Below are 13,660 nucleotides of genomic sequence, written 5' to 3'. Positions count from 1 at the left end.
CTGAAAACCACCTAGCATCAGAGTTCCTAGTTTAGCTCCTACCTGCATGACATACGCAGTGATCACACTGAGTTATCAATCACCTTTTTAGTGATTGAGTTTTTTTACTACTGCCTCCCAATTCTTTTTTTTTTTTTTTTTAAGTCAGATTTAAGCCAGGCACAGTGGCTCACACCTATAAATCCCAGCACTTTGGAAGGCCAAGGTGGATGGATCACCTGAGGTCAGGAGTTTGAGACAAGCCTGGCCAACATGGTAAAACCCCATCTCTACCAAAAATATAAAAATTGCCAGGTGTGGTGACAGCTGCGTATAATCCCAGCTACTTGGAAGTCTGAGGCAGGAGAATCGCTTGAACCCGGGAGACGGAGGTTGCAGTGAGCCAGGATCATGCCACTGCATTCCAGCCTGGGTGACAAGAGTGAAACTCAGTTTCAAAAAAAAATATCAGATGTAAGACTGGTCAATGTAGTTAGTTCTCCTAGAAGAAAAACTAAAGGGTGGTTCATGCCTGTAATCCCAGCACTTTGGGAGACCATGGTGGGAGGATTGCTTGACCCCAGGAATTTGAGACCAGCCTGGGCAACATAGCAAGACCTCACCTCTACGAAAAATTAAAATTAACTGGGTGTGGTGGTGTGTGCCTGTAGTCCCAGCTACTGGGAGGCTGAGGCAGGAGGATCACTTGAGCACAGGTGTTCAAGTCTGCAGTGAGCTATAATTGCACCACTGCACTCCAGCCTGGGTAACAGAGTGAAACCCTGTCTCTAAATAAATAAAAATTTAAATTAAAAAATAATAAAAGTTAAAGGAAGATTTATCACTTCCCAAGTGTGGGATGCTAATGTAGTTCATTTTTCACAGCTGGTAGTGAGTAATGGAACTCTGGGAAGGCAGATGTCTGAGGGAAACAGGTGTCTTAAGTGTTGGAACAGCTGTGTGCCTGCCCTGTCCTCATGCATGAATTAGCTGCCTGATCAGTTGTTTGTCATGTCATTCTGGCTCTGAGTTAAACCCTATCTCTTCATACCAATTAATTCCTTATATTGAAAAGCATCTGAGGTTGGTTCTAGCCCCCAAGCCAGAGAGTTTCATTTTCCTTCAAGGCCATCATCACTGACATGGTGGGTATTTGTTTGTTTGTTTGTTTTTTGAGATAGAGTTTCTCTCTTGTCGCCCAAGCTGGAGTGCAATGGCATGATCTTGGCTCACTGCAACCTCCATCTCCCAGGTTCAAGTGATTCTTCTGCCTCAGCCTCCTAAGTAACTGGGATTACAGGTGGCTGCCACCATGCCCAGCAATTTTTATATTTTTGGTAGAGATGGGGTTTCACCATGTTGGCCAGGCTGATCTTGAACTCCTGACCTCAGGTGATCCACTTACCTCGGCCTCCCAAAGTGCTTGGATTACAGGAGTGACCCACAGTGCCTGGCATTTTTTTTTTCAAGACAGTTTCACTCTGTCGCCCAGGTTGGAGTGCAGTGGCATGATCTTGGCTCACTGCAACTTCTGCCTCCTAGGTTCAAGCTATTCTGCCTCAGCCTCCCAAATAGCTGAGATTACAGGTGCTTGCCACAGTGCTCAGCTAATTTTTGTATTTTTAATAGAGACAGGTTTTGCCATGTTGGCTGGGCTGGTCTTGAACTCCTGACTTCAGGTGATCCGCCTGCCTCGGCCTCCCAAAGTGCTGGGATTACAGGTGTGAGCCACCGCGCCCTGCCAACAGGTTTCTAGTTAAAACAGACAAAAATACCTCATATATGATTTACCATGAGGAAAACTGTTGTTTTCCTAAAGCCTTGATTTTGTCCTTCTGCAGCACAGAACACATTGCCTCTTTTTCACATTCTCTCATGTAATGTTTCGTTTCCCTGTGTTAGCACATTTCGATTTTGCCATTTTTCCATTTGAGCTTTTGATGTTTGTACCTTCTGTCTATGTCCATCCTTGGAGCCCTTTCTTATTATTTTTGTCTCTATTTGTGAGTTTTCCCCCCCTATAAAAACCGGAAAAGATTTTTCCCTTTAAAAATGGTATGGACCCCATTTATCAAGATGCTGATTGGACTGGTTGTTGCAGGCTTGTATAGTACTCCCAGATCTGTGATTCTGTCTCTTTACCAGTTTAGCTGTCCATTCCTGACTCACATGCCCTCTGCTCACTTTGTATACAAGCTCACAGTGTAAATAGATCTAGCTGCTTTAGGGTGCTCTGGAGATCTTGCCCCTAAGCCACCCAATTCAACCAGATGTCTGTCGAGCTGGTATCTTCTCCCTATTCCACATGAATGCATGAAGGTCTTCACCCCAACTCTGTGTTCTTACTTGGGTGCTATCTGATTTTTAAATCTATACTTTTTGCTCTGCTGGAGTGTCCAAGGCACCCTGGTGTTGTAAACAAATAACAAAGTTTTATTAGCCTGAAACAATTCCCATAAGCCTAACATCCCCCAGGGTAACATATTGATAGTGAAGTAAGCAGTTGTTTCAGATTACTTCATAGGAATTGTTATTCGGGGTAGCCAGGCATGAAACTTTGCCAGGGCTTGTAAAACTGGTAATTATACTTGGCAAAGGAGAGCCAAGACTTGAGTTGAATAAGTCATGAACCTTTTCGAAAAGTCCAGCCCTCTCCCAGCATCACACCCTGGTCCTCTGTCTATGGGGTCATCCTCCTGTCCTCTAGGGTGTTCTGTTTGGAGAAGGGTTGACTCATGTGCCTATCAGATAAATGGCGGCTCCTTTCCTGTGAAGTTGGACTGCATGCCAAGTGCTTCTGTGCCTTTGTCCTGTTACAGATCGATGCCTTCCAGCACATGCAGCATTTTGTCCAGACCATGCAGCAACAGGCCCAGCATGCCATCGCTACCGAGGACCAGCAGCATAAGCAGGAACTGCACAAGCTCATGGCCCGGTGAGGTCCCTACTGACCTGGGGCAAGTCAAATTCCAGCCCTGCCATCCTAGCAGCTTCTGCAGCAAGGAGGAGTTCAAGGCTTCTTGGGTGGCTGATTGCTGACATCTCTCATTCCTTTTCCAGTAGGGATCCCAGGCACCCACCAAATCGTGCTGCTCCAAAGTCTCTGCCACCTGCTTTCCTAGGTTCAGCAGCCCAGGAGCACCCATGTGCTGTTCTCCTGGCATCTGGCTATAGAGTTAGAGTCCTTGTTTTCAAATGTCAGATATGCTGCCCCCCCCTTTTTTTTCATTTTATTTTTTTTTCTTTGAGATGGTCTTGCTCTGTCACCCAGGCTAGAGTACAGCATTGATCTCCTGGGCTCAAGCAATCCTGCCACCTCAATTTCACAAGTAGCTACAGGTACATGCCACCACACTGGCTAGTTTTTTGTAGAAATGAGGTCTCTACAAAAAACAGGCATGGAGCCTGCATTTCCCCCTACAAGTTTAATGTTGCCCAGGCTGGTCTCAAACTCCTGGGCTCCAGCCAGCCTCCCTCCATGGCCTCTCAAAGTGCTGGGATCATAGGTGTCAGCCACTGCACCACCCTGTGCTGCAGATTTGATGTTTGACTTCAAAGAAGTTACTTGACCTCTCTGTGTCTCCATTATCAATATAAAAGGGATAGGGAAGAGATAGTTTCTATCTCCTAGGGTGGTGTAAAGTAGTATGAGGATTAATGCAAAGCATTTCAAGCAGTACCTGGAATATAGTAGCAGTCAGTAAATGTGGGCTAATCTCATTACAAAGAATGGAGGAGAAGGGAGGCTGGGCGTGATGGCTCACACCTGTAATCTGAGCACTTTGGGAAGCCAAGGCGGGTGGATCATGAGATCAGGAGTTCAAGACCAGCCTGGCCAATTATGGCGAAACCCCATCCCTACTAAAAATGCAAAAATTAGCCAGGCGTGGTGGCGTGCGGATCCCAGCTACTCCAGACACTGAGGCAAGACAATTGCTGGAACCTGGGAGGTGGAGGTTCCAGTGAGCCAAGATCACACCACTGTACTCCAGCCTGGGCAACACAGCAAGACTGTCCCCCCAAAAAAAAATAAAAGAATGGAGGGGAAGGGAAAAGTAAGGGAGAAGCTATAAGAGAATCAATAAGAGAATTCTCAACAACTGTCACCCACAAAAATTGGAATTCGCTGTAAAGCCTGGCAGAAAAAAAATGGATTTCAGATAGATAGGTCCATACGGACCTACCTGTACCAGGTACCTGGTTATGCTGTCATTGAGAGACAAAGGTCAAAATAGAAAGATATCTTAAAAATGTATTCCAAAAACCCTTCTCCTTTCTTCCATATGGCTGAAAATGTTGCTAGCTCCTTCACATTGCCTCCTGAGAACAAGAGTAAATACCAGAAGGACTTCAGTGTCCCCCTAACAATTCATGGTCCTCTTAGGAGGGCTGTTTTGAGGAGGGAGCATCATGGGGGCTTGTTTCTCTGCTTCCAGATGCTTCCTGAAACTTGGAGAGTGGCAGCTGAATCTACAGGGCATCAATGAGAGCACAATACCCAAAGTGCTGCAGTACTACAGCGCTGCCACAGAACACGACCGCAGCTGGTACAAGGTGATCAGAAGTAGGGCCACCTGTGAGACCCAGCACCCTGGCAGGCTTGCCCATGTCCTCCTGTGTGCTTGTGGTTACAGCTGAGCTTCTGTGGAGCTAGGCTGCTGCTGTGAATTTGCTTCTTGAGTCCCTGGAGCCTGTCTGTCCGAGGCCCAGGAAACCTGCGTCTCCCCCTACAAGTTTAATTAATATAGAAAGACTAATTATTGTGAGAAATACTTGTTACACCATTATTGTGTGTGTGTGTGTGTGTGTGTGTGTGTGTGTGTGTGTGTGGTGCTGGGGATTGCTGATGTCTAATAGACTCTGAGTTGCTTATTTTCCTGGGAGCATCTGGACACATGGTTAATCTCTCTAGCGTCATCTTCCCTTGGGTCATCTGTTCCTGCTCGGCGTTTTTCTGATTTCCATTCTTGCCTGCTCCTCAGCTAAGAACTTAACTTTGTTTTTATTGGAAAGATCCAAGTAACATCCTGTTATGTTACAGGAAACTTTTCAAAAAGATAAACAGAATTAGAAAATATATAAAAGGCCGGGCACAGTGGCTCACGCTTGTAATCCCAGTACTTTGGGAGGCCGAGGCGGGCAGATCATGAGGTCAGGAGATCGAGACCATCCTGGCCAACATGGTGAAACCTCATCTCTACTAAAATACAAAAAATTAGCCAGATGTGGTGGCGGGCGCCTGTAATGCCAGTTACTCGGGAGGCTGAGGCAGGAGAATCGTTTGAATCCAGGAGGCGGAGGTTGCAGTGAGCCGAGATCACGCCACTGCACTCCAGCCTGGCGACAGAGGGACACTCCATCTCAAAAAAAAACATAAATGTGTATGTGTGTGTGTGTGTGTATGTGTGTAAAAGATGTGATTGATGGAGGGGTGATTTTTGGAAGTACATATCTTTGGTGAGAACACACATTCTCATTTCTTTTTGAGAGACGTCCTGGTAACTACTTGGTGTGGCAGATGTCACTGATGTCTTTCCAGTATCTCCTTGGCTTGCTAATACTTTGTGAATTAATCCCTCTGAAATCTAAACTTGCATCTGAAGACTGCAGAAGCACTTATGATACAAATCTTACCTCTGTCAAAGCATGCTTCATTCTGTTTGAAAAATGTCTATTTTGTGATATGAGTAGTAACTCTCTCTAGGACAGCTTTCATGTCCAAAGCTGGAAAATACATCCAGTTAACACTTTATTAGCTGAAAGCTTACTAATCAGAATTGTCTTCTAACCAGAGTCACTTTTCTTCATTTAGCTTTTCGGAAGTAAGCAAATCATGAGAAAAAAGCTGGTTTCAGGAACTTTAGTTTTAGTTTTTAAAAGCATTTCCTAATGTGGGTTCCTTTGGCTTTATGATGTCTTCTGCCATCAACGTCATGGCCCTGTGTGCATACCAGGACTGTTGGTCTTGTTCACCTTGACCCCAGGTCATTGCCAGGCACTAGCAGATATACAAGAGATATTCGTTGAATAAATGAAAGTATGAGAAAACTGAAACCTGGGTCATTATAGAATTCTTACTCATCAAGTAAAGGTAATTGTGATCAATCTATGCTGCTTAGATGAGAAAACAGATACATCTGTTTTCAAGGTTTTTGGTAAGGCATCCAAACACATTTCCTGATTATTCAGAAAGTCCAGCTATCAATGGGTCATGTAGTTTCCTTCTGTCACTGCAAAGTTACCATGCCTAGAAGCAAACTCTGCCTCACACTTGCTGAACCAGGCAGTGGTACACTATAGAGCCACTGCCTCTCAGAACCCCAGAGAGAGAGTAGTCTTCCTTTATTCAAAGAAGCACCCAGCGTTCTTCCATCAAGCATTGAGCACTGGTTCTCTATCAGGAGATGCGCTAGGTGTTGGGACCAGGAAGATGGGTGAGATTCTCTGTTATGCTCCTGTGCTTTTCATGTCTTCCTTTGTCCACTATCTGGTGACCTATCAAGACTTTGCTCCCCTGAAGTATTGTGATGACTGCTGCTTGCCCCCACTTCTGCTCTTCCCTAAATGTACACTTTATACCCAGTGCAGCTCTGCTTTCCCAGAGTGAAGTGCCAGCCCCGTGGCCAACCGTGCCTGCTCCAAGTGTGTTTTGCTGGCCTCGCTCTCACTCCTCATCTGCGTGTATCCCCTGCTCAGTCACATCCATGGGCTTGTTTCCTGTGAGCCAATCTGCACATCTCTGGCTTTAGTCTTCCCCTTGCCAAGAAGTCCCCACCGCTGCCCTCTTGTTTCCCTCCTTGCCCTTCTGCAGCTCTCTTCCAGACCTACCCCAAATCCCTTTTCTTGACAAAGCTTTCCAAATTCCTGTCCCTGCCACTCCCATTGTGCCTTGCAGACTATCTGGGTCTTCAGGTTTGTGGTGAGCTCCTCTAGGAGGCCTGGGTCCCTTGAGGCAAGAGCTCTCTCCTGCTCCTCCTGCTGTGCCCTCCCGCAGCATACCCGCTACAGTCCTAACATTACATAGCATTCCACCAAGTGAATGGATCACACGGAATTTAGTAAAACAGCCATTCTCGAATGTCTCCTTGAAGTGTTTGCTTTATGAACACACACACGAGGCAGGAGCAGCTCTTCCTCAGCATTGACCTTACGCTCCTCTGAGCCCTGCTGTTGGTCACAGCTCTGGTGTCTGTCCTTGGCTTTCTCCCCAACTAGGCCTGGCACGCGTGGGCAGTGATGAACTTCGAAGCCGTGCTACACTACAAACATCAGAACCAAGCCCGTGACGAGAAGAAGAAACTGCGTCATGCGAGCGGGGCCAACATCACCAATGCCACCACTGCTGCCACCACGGCTGCCACTGCCACCACCACTGCCAGCACTGAGGGCAGCAACAGTGAGAGCGAGGCCGAGAGCACTGAGAACAGCCCCACCCCATCGCCGCTGCAGAAGAAGGTCACTGAGGTACCCTTCCCTTCTTCCTTATTAACAACTGACCAAGGTGCCAGGCTCTCTGATAAATGGAATTGTTGTTAAGCTTAAAAGGAACCTGAGGCTGTATCTGAAGTGCCAGATGGAGCTGGAAAATGCTGCCTGTCTACCATCCAGCACTGCCTGAGACAGGGCTTTGTGTGGATATTTATGTTTGGGGAGCTGACGCAGCCTCCACGCTGAAAAGCAAGCTCCTTGTCAAGCTTCCCCATGGATGAGCTCATTCTCTACGTGCTGCACCTGTGTGTGGGCGGCCGTGCACAGCTGCAGGTCCACTCTGAGGATCGGGCTTGGGAGGTCCCTCCTCTACCTTTTTCTGTCCACTTCCACTTCTTCCCCTTCCCTTTGGGCTGTCAGTTCAGAATGCACAGGGCAGCTGGCAGGCCCAGAGATCAGGTTGTTCAGAGCCTCAGCCCCTGTCTTCCCGCCATCCTGTTCAGGAAGCCACCATCAGTTAGCTGAAGATAATAATAGTTATGATACAATTGCCATTTATTGAGTCTTTGCTATGTGCCAGGTACTGATTAAAGGTTTTTATGCATTAACAGATTTAACTGTTATAACTATTCTTTGAGGTAGGTACTATTAGTATGCTGTTATACCCTTTTTACAGATGAGAAAGCTGAGGCAAGAATGTCACTAATACATGTGTGTTCCAACAGGATCTGTCCAAAACCCTCCTGATGTACACAGTGCCTGCCGTCCAGGGCTTCTTCCGTTCCATCTCCTTGTCACGAGGCAACAACCTCCAGGATACACTCAGGTAGGGGAGGATGCAACTCTGATGACCGTGTTAATGGCAGGACACAGCAGTCACACATAAAAGTCCTCTTTCCCTTCCTGACCCTGATCAGGACACCTAAGATCGGTGTATGTGCCTTTTTTCTGTGCTGCAGTTTGAGGAGTAACAGCTGACTGGGCCCCACCTGTATGGGTGAAACCTATAGAGAGTGAGGAGAAGTGGGGTGAGAACTCTCCATGTGTGGTTTATTATGTAGGGATTATTAACCCATCTGCTAATCACAATATTTCTTTTTTTTTCTGACCACATGTTGCCTGTTGAAGTCACAGTATTTCTAAAATCCCTCAGCAATTTGGAGAGGTCTAAACAAAGGACCCGATTCAGTCCAGAGGTTAGAGGTGACAAGCACCCTGTCCTCTTTCATTTGAGGATCTCCAGCCAACTAAGAGCCAGGTGTCCCTGTTGCCACTGTCCTACATGTGCAGACTTGTGGTTCTCTAAAGGTTATCCTGGCTCGTCTGTTTGATGTCTGTGTACATGCCATGGTGACCCCTCGGTGATCTGGGATGAAATGCTCATTTGCTCAGGGTGATTCTTGTGGTGTTCAGTCAAGAGCACTGCCACCCATCACAGACACCTGCTCCCACACGAGGCCAAACACATTTGAGAATCACTGGTTGGAGTCCCTGTCTGCTCTCTTCTCAGGAGCCTTAAAGATGAAAAATAGGCAGGCAAAAACTGGGAAACGAAATTTTCTGTGACTTTCTCATTTCTTTTTCAGAGTTCTCACCTTATGGTTTGATTATGGTCACTGGCCAGATGTCAATGAAGCCTTAGTGGAGGGGGTGAAAGCCATCCAGATTGATACCTGGCTACAGGTGAGGACACTTGGTTACAGGTGAGGGTGGCTGCACTTCTTCTGTGTGTCTCCTCTTGGAAGCATGCTCCGTTCAGAGTCGCGAGGCAGCGTCTGTTAATACAGTGCTAAGGAAGCAGGGCTGGTCCCAGGGTCAAGTGTCCATATTTTCTTTAGTTTCTTTTAGAAACTAAAGGGCAGGGAGCGAACCATTTCAGAGCCTGACAGCATCAACCAAAACAAGTTACAAAAATTGATCTTTGCCTACAAGAGTAACTAGTTGTTTCGCGTCTCATATGCTATGTACTGTGTCTTTTGAATACCAGGTTATACCTCAGCTCATTGCAAGAATTGATACGCCCAGACCCTTGGTGGGACGTCTCATTCACCAGCTTCTCACAGACATTGGTCGATACCACCCCCAGGTACGTGGAAGCCTGGGACAGTTTCTCATCTAACCACTGGTTGGTGTTCAGCCTTTACAAAAGCTGCCCTGGAGATGCAAGCACAGGAACTGGGAGCCACGTGTTCCCTCCTGGCCCAGGAGGATCTGTCCAGCCAGCCGTCCCAGAGGGCCCAGAAGCCTTGCTAAAAAAGTGTTCCCTCCAAGACTGAGTTAGCCCCTTCCTGATAGTCTCAAGCAGGTGTTACAATGTTAACAGCACACTCACCACTTGTTTTGTCATTCTCCTTAAAATTCACACCAGCTGCCCCCCTCCACACATTACAGATGTTCCTTCTGTCTTTCCCCCAGGCCCTCATCTACCCTCTGACAGTGGCTTCTAAGTCTACCACGACAGCCCGGCACAACGCAGCCAACAAGATTCTGAAGAACATGTGTGAGCACAGCAACACTCTGGTCCAGCAGGCCATGATGGTGAGTCGGAGCCATTGTGGGGTTCCACGGACCCTGGTCACCTAGCTGGTGGGCGTGAGTGGATTGTTTTTCTTCCTCGAAATGGTGCTGTGCACTCCCTCTTACTGCCGGAAAGAGGACCTCCTGTTTCTCCAAAACAGACCTTTCTGAGGTTAGCTGATCCTTGGTGCTTCTCTCCTTCTTCCCTTGGCCTCAGGTGAGTGAGGAGCTGATCCGAGTGGCCATCCTCTGGCATGAGATGTGGCACGAAGGCCTGGAAGAGGCTTCTCGTTTGTACTTTGGAGAGAGAAATGTGAAAGGCATGTTTGAGGTGCTGGAGCCCTTGCATGCTATGATGGAAAGGGGCCCCCAGACTCTGAAGGAAACATCCTTTAATCAGGTATGGGATTAAAAAAACATAAAAGGACATGACCCTGTAGAAATATTCTGTCACTTAAAAAAAAAAAGAGAAAAGTTTTTAAAAAATGAAAGGACATGACCCAAGGCCCTTGTCAGACTTCTTTTCCTCTAGCCTTTCCACTGACTTTAATAAAACGAGCTCTGATGGAGGCCACAGAGCATAAAAGCACTAGAAATGTAATTGCCATTGAGTTACAAGGACCCTGTTGAATTTTAACTGGAAAATCCCAAGATTTCTCAAGAGGTTGTCTCGTCTCTCCTCTCACCCTTGCTTCCCGTAAGCCATGCTGCTCTTCTGGGCTGCGCCTCTGCTCTTGCTCTCTCCAGCCCCCTGCCAGTGTTTTCAGGCCACAGTGGGCTCCTGAGGGATTTCTGCAGTCAGCCTGGGGATTTTGCCTCCTGGCTTGGTTGAGACTTTGACCACTTGAAAATATACCTGCTTTCTTTCTCAGGCCTATGGTCGAGATTTAATGGAGGCCCAAGAATGGTGCAGGAAGTACATGAAATCAGGGAATGTCAAGGACCTCACTCAAGCCTGGGACCTCTATTATCATGTGTTCCGACGAATCTCAAAGCAGCTGCCTCAGGTAGGATCTTCAGGCTCCTGGCAGGGTTAACTGCAAATATAGTCCTTTCTATTTTGCTGTCTATGAATGTTCTAACACTCATTCCAAAGCATCTGGTTTTACTTCTGCTTTGGGACAAGTAATTGTTATTAGCAATCCACTGAAAAATACTTAAATTGCATTTAAATTCCTCCCTGGAGGCAGAACACTAAATCCTTTGGTAATTATTCACAGCTCACATCCTTAGAGCTGCAGTATGTTTCCCCAAAACTTCTGATGTGCCGGGACCTCGAATTGGCTGTGCCAGGAACATATGACCCCAACCAGCCAATCATTCGCATTCAGTCCATAGCACCGTCTTTGCAAGTCATCACATCCAAGCAGAGGCCCCGGAAATTGACACTTATGGGTAAGGACCATTGTGCACTTCTGTCACCCACTTCTCCCTCTTACCTTGGCTGATCCCCCTTCCCTCTTCTGAAATTATGGCTTGCTGTTCCCACTGCTCACCTATCCTAACTGCGTCTCTACCATACTCGTTGAGCGGAAAATAGAGGACAAGCGAATTTCTCATTATGTCCTCAGGACTCTACAGTTCATTCATGTAGTTGGGCTTATGTGAAGCATGATGATCATGCACAAAGGGAATGACCAAGGCATGCAAGGCAGAGAAGTGACAGTGGAGGGCAGATGTTGGGGAACTGATGAGGCCAGGAAGGAGCCAGCTCCTCTGAAAAGGGGGCTTCTGGCTCTTGAATGAATATATATATATATATTTTAACCATCATAGTCTGTGTGGTAAATGATTGTGTAAAATGAACAAATGAATCTCACAGTGAGATTTGATAAGCAGTTGGCCTCTGGAATTTCCTTTCAGATAGAGCCTTACCTATGGGGGATGTTTTAGAGAGGCCTGAGTGCTGTGGTGGCACTTTGAGGCCTCTTGCTTGCTTTTTTTTTTTTTTTTTTTTTGAGACAGAGTTTTGCTTTTGTTGCCCAGGCTGGAGTACAATGACACGATCTTGGCTCGCTGCAACCTCCACCTCCCAGGTTCAAGTGATTCTCCTGCCTCAGCCTCCCAAGTAGTTGGGATTACAGGCATGTGCCACCACACCCGGCTAATTTTGTATTTTTAGCAGAGACAGGGTTTCACCATGTTGGCCTGGCTGGTCTTGAACTGCCAGCCTCAGGCAATCTGCCCACCTTGGCCCTGCAAAGTGCTGGGATTACAGGCGTGAGTCACTGACGGCCTCTCGCTCTTTTTTTTTTTTTTTTTTTTTGAGACGGAGTTTCGCTCATTACCCAGGCTGGAGTGCAATGGCGCAATCTCGGCTCACCGCAACCTCCGCCTCCTGGGTTCAGGCAATTCTCCTGCCTCAGCCTCCTGAGTAGCTGGGATTACAGGCACGCACCACTGTGCTCAGCTAATTTTTTGTATTTTTAGTAGAGACGGGGTGTCACCATGTTGACCAGGATGGTCTCGATCTCTTGACCTCGTGATCCACCCGCCTCGGCCTCCCAAAGTGCTGGGATTACAGGCTTGAGCCACCGCGCCCAGCCCGGCCTCTCGCTCTTAATAATGCTCATGTTTCTTAAATGCAGTGATTATTCACCAACACCAATTAATCGTGGTCCACAGGTGATTGTCTCTGCCTGGGCTCTTGTCTTCTGATAACAAAATGTGGGTCAGGCTGGTTCTTGGGGTATTTAATTAAAGAGAGTTTAACAAAGGAATTGTTTCCAGAGGTGTAAGCAAAGCTAAGAGAATCAATAAGGAGCGCTCGTGAACAAGCACAAGTGAGAAAACGTTACTCAGCCTTCACCCCCACACTCCAGAACTGGAAGGGCAAGGAGCCCAGCAAGAACTGTCACCATGCCAGAGAGGCCATCTAGCAGAGGCTGCAGCCCAGAGACAGGGGTACAGCAGCTTCTAGAACTGGGGCCAGGCTGGTTGTAGGGGGCATATATCCTGACCTCTCCCTCTAGCCATCCTCTGATCTCCTGCTGGTACCCCTCCACCATTGGCAATGCCCAAGTGGGATCCCAGGTGATGCGGTCTATAGAAGTCAGGCTTCTCAGAACAGAGGAGAACAGAGTGGGTCAAAAAACAGGAATGATCATTTCTGTGCCTAATCATTCCTGGTCCTCAAAAACGGGTTTTGTTTTGTTTTAATTTGATAACATTGGTCATTGGGAACCATAAAAAGCAAGGCCATTCTTTTAATCAATTGTAAGGATTGTTTTTTTCTTTTTGTGAGGAACGTGTGATTAGGTAAGGCATATGTAGTCTGTGGGATCTCTTGAATGCAGTGGTGCTCTCAGCTGGAGTTGAGAACTTCTGATGTGCACTCACTGCTCCCACTGTTCCTTACAGGCAGCAACGGGCATGAGTTTGTTTTCCTTCTAAAAGGCCATGAAGATCTGCGGCAGGATGAGCGTGTGATGCAGCTCTTTGGCCTGGTTAACACCCTTCTGGCCAATGACCCAACATCTCTTCGGAAAAACCTCAGGTATTCAGAAACCCTGAAATGGCAACGATTTGAGAAGTCTTCTGGTTTTTTCCTACATTTGTCTCATATTATACCTTAACAAAAAACTATAAAATTAGGGAACCAGGCACGGTGACTCATGCCTATAGTTCCAGGAACTCCAGAGGTTGAGGCAGGGGGATGGCTTGAGCCCAGGAGTTCAAGGCTGCAGTGAGCTGTGATTGCACCACTACACTCCAACTTGGTTAACAGAGCAAGACC

The 13,660-nt window shown here is 47.1% G+C and overlaps 1 protein-coding gene across 2 annotated transcripts in view; it reads left to right on the top strand.

The window, feature by feature from the left end:
• Positions 1–13,660, top strand: part of MTOR (mechanistic target of rapamycin kinase) — a 150,982-nt gene that overhangs the window by 120,329 nt on the left and 16,993 nt on the right. For both annotated transcript variants that reach the window (XM_012473670.2, XM_064363267.1), the window contains 11 exons: positions 2,799–2,914; positions 4,416–4,533; positions 7,195–7,443; positions 8,133–8,233; positions 8,994–9,090; positions 9,395–9,493; positions 9,823–9,945; positions 10,142–10,324; positions 10,797–10,931; positions 11,145–11,319; positions 13,285–13,420. In XM_012473670.2, the coding sequence (XP_012329093.1) occupies positions 2,799–2,914; positions 4,416–4,533; positions 7,195–7,443; positions 8,133–8,233; positions 8,994–9,090; positions 9,395–9,493; positions 9,823–9,945; positions 10,142–10,324; positions 10,797–10,931; positions 11,145–11,319; positions 13,285–13,420 (1,532 nt within the window). The remainder of the gene's footprint in view (positions 1–2,798; positions 2,915–4,415; positions 4,534–7,194; positions 7,444–8,132; positions 8,234–8,993; positions 9,091–9,394; positions 9,494–9,822; positions 9,946–10,141; positions 10,325–10,796; positions 10,932–11,144; positions 11,320–13,284; positions 13,421–13,660) is intronic.

This window comes from Aotus nancymaae, unplaced genomic scaffold (assembly GCF_030222135.1).
Source record: "Aotus nancymaae isolate 86718 unplaced genomic scaffold, 86718_ANA_hifiasm-v0.15.2.pri h1tg000053l, whole genome shotgun sequence".
Taxonomy (NCBI): domain Eukaryota; kingdom Metazoa; phylum Chordata; class Mammalia; order Primates; family Aotidae; genus Aotus; species Aotus nancymaae.
This window is presented reverse-complemented; position numbering and strand designations above follow the sequence as displayed.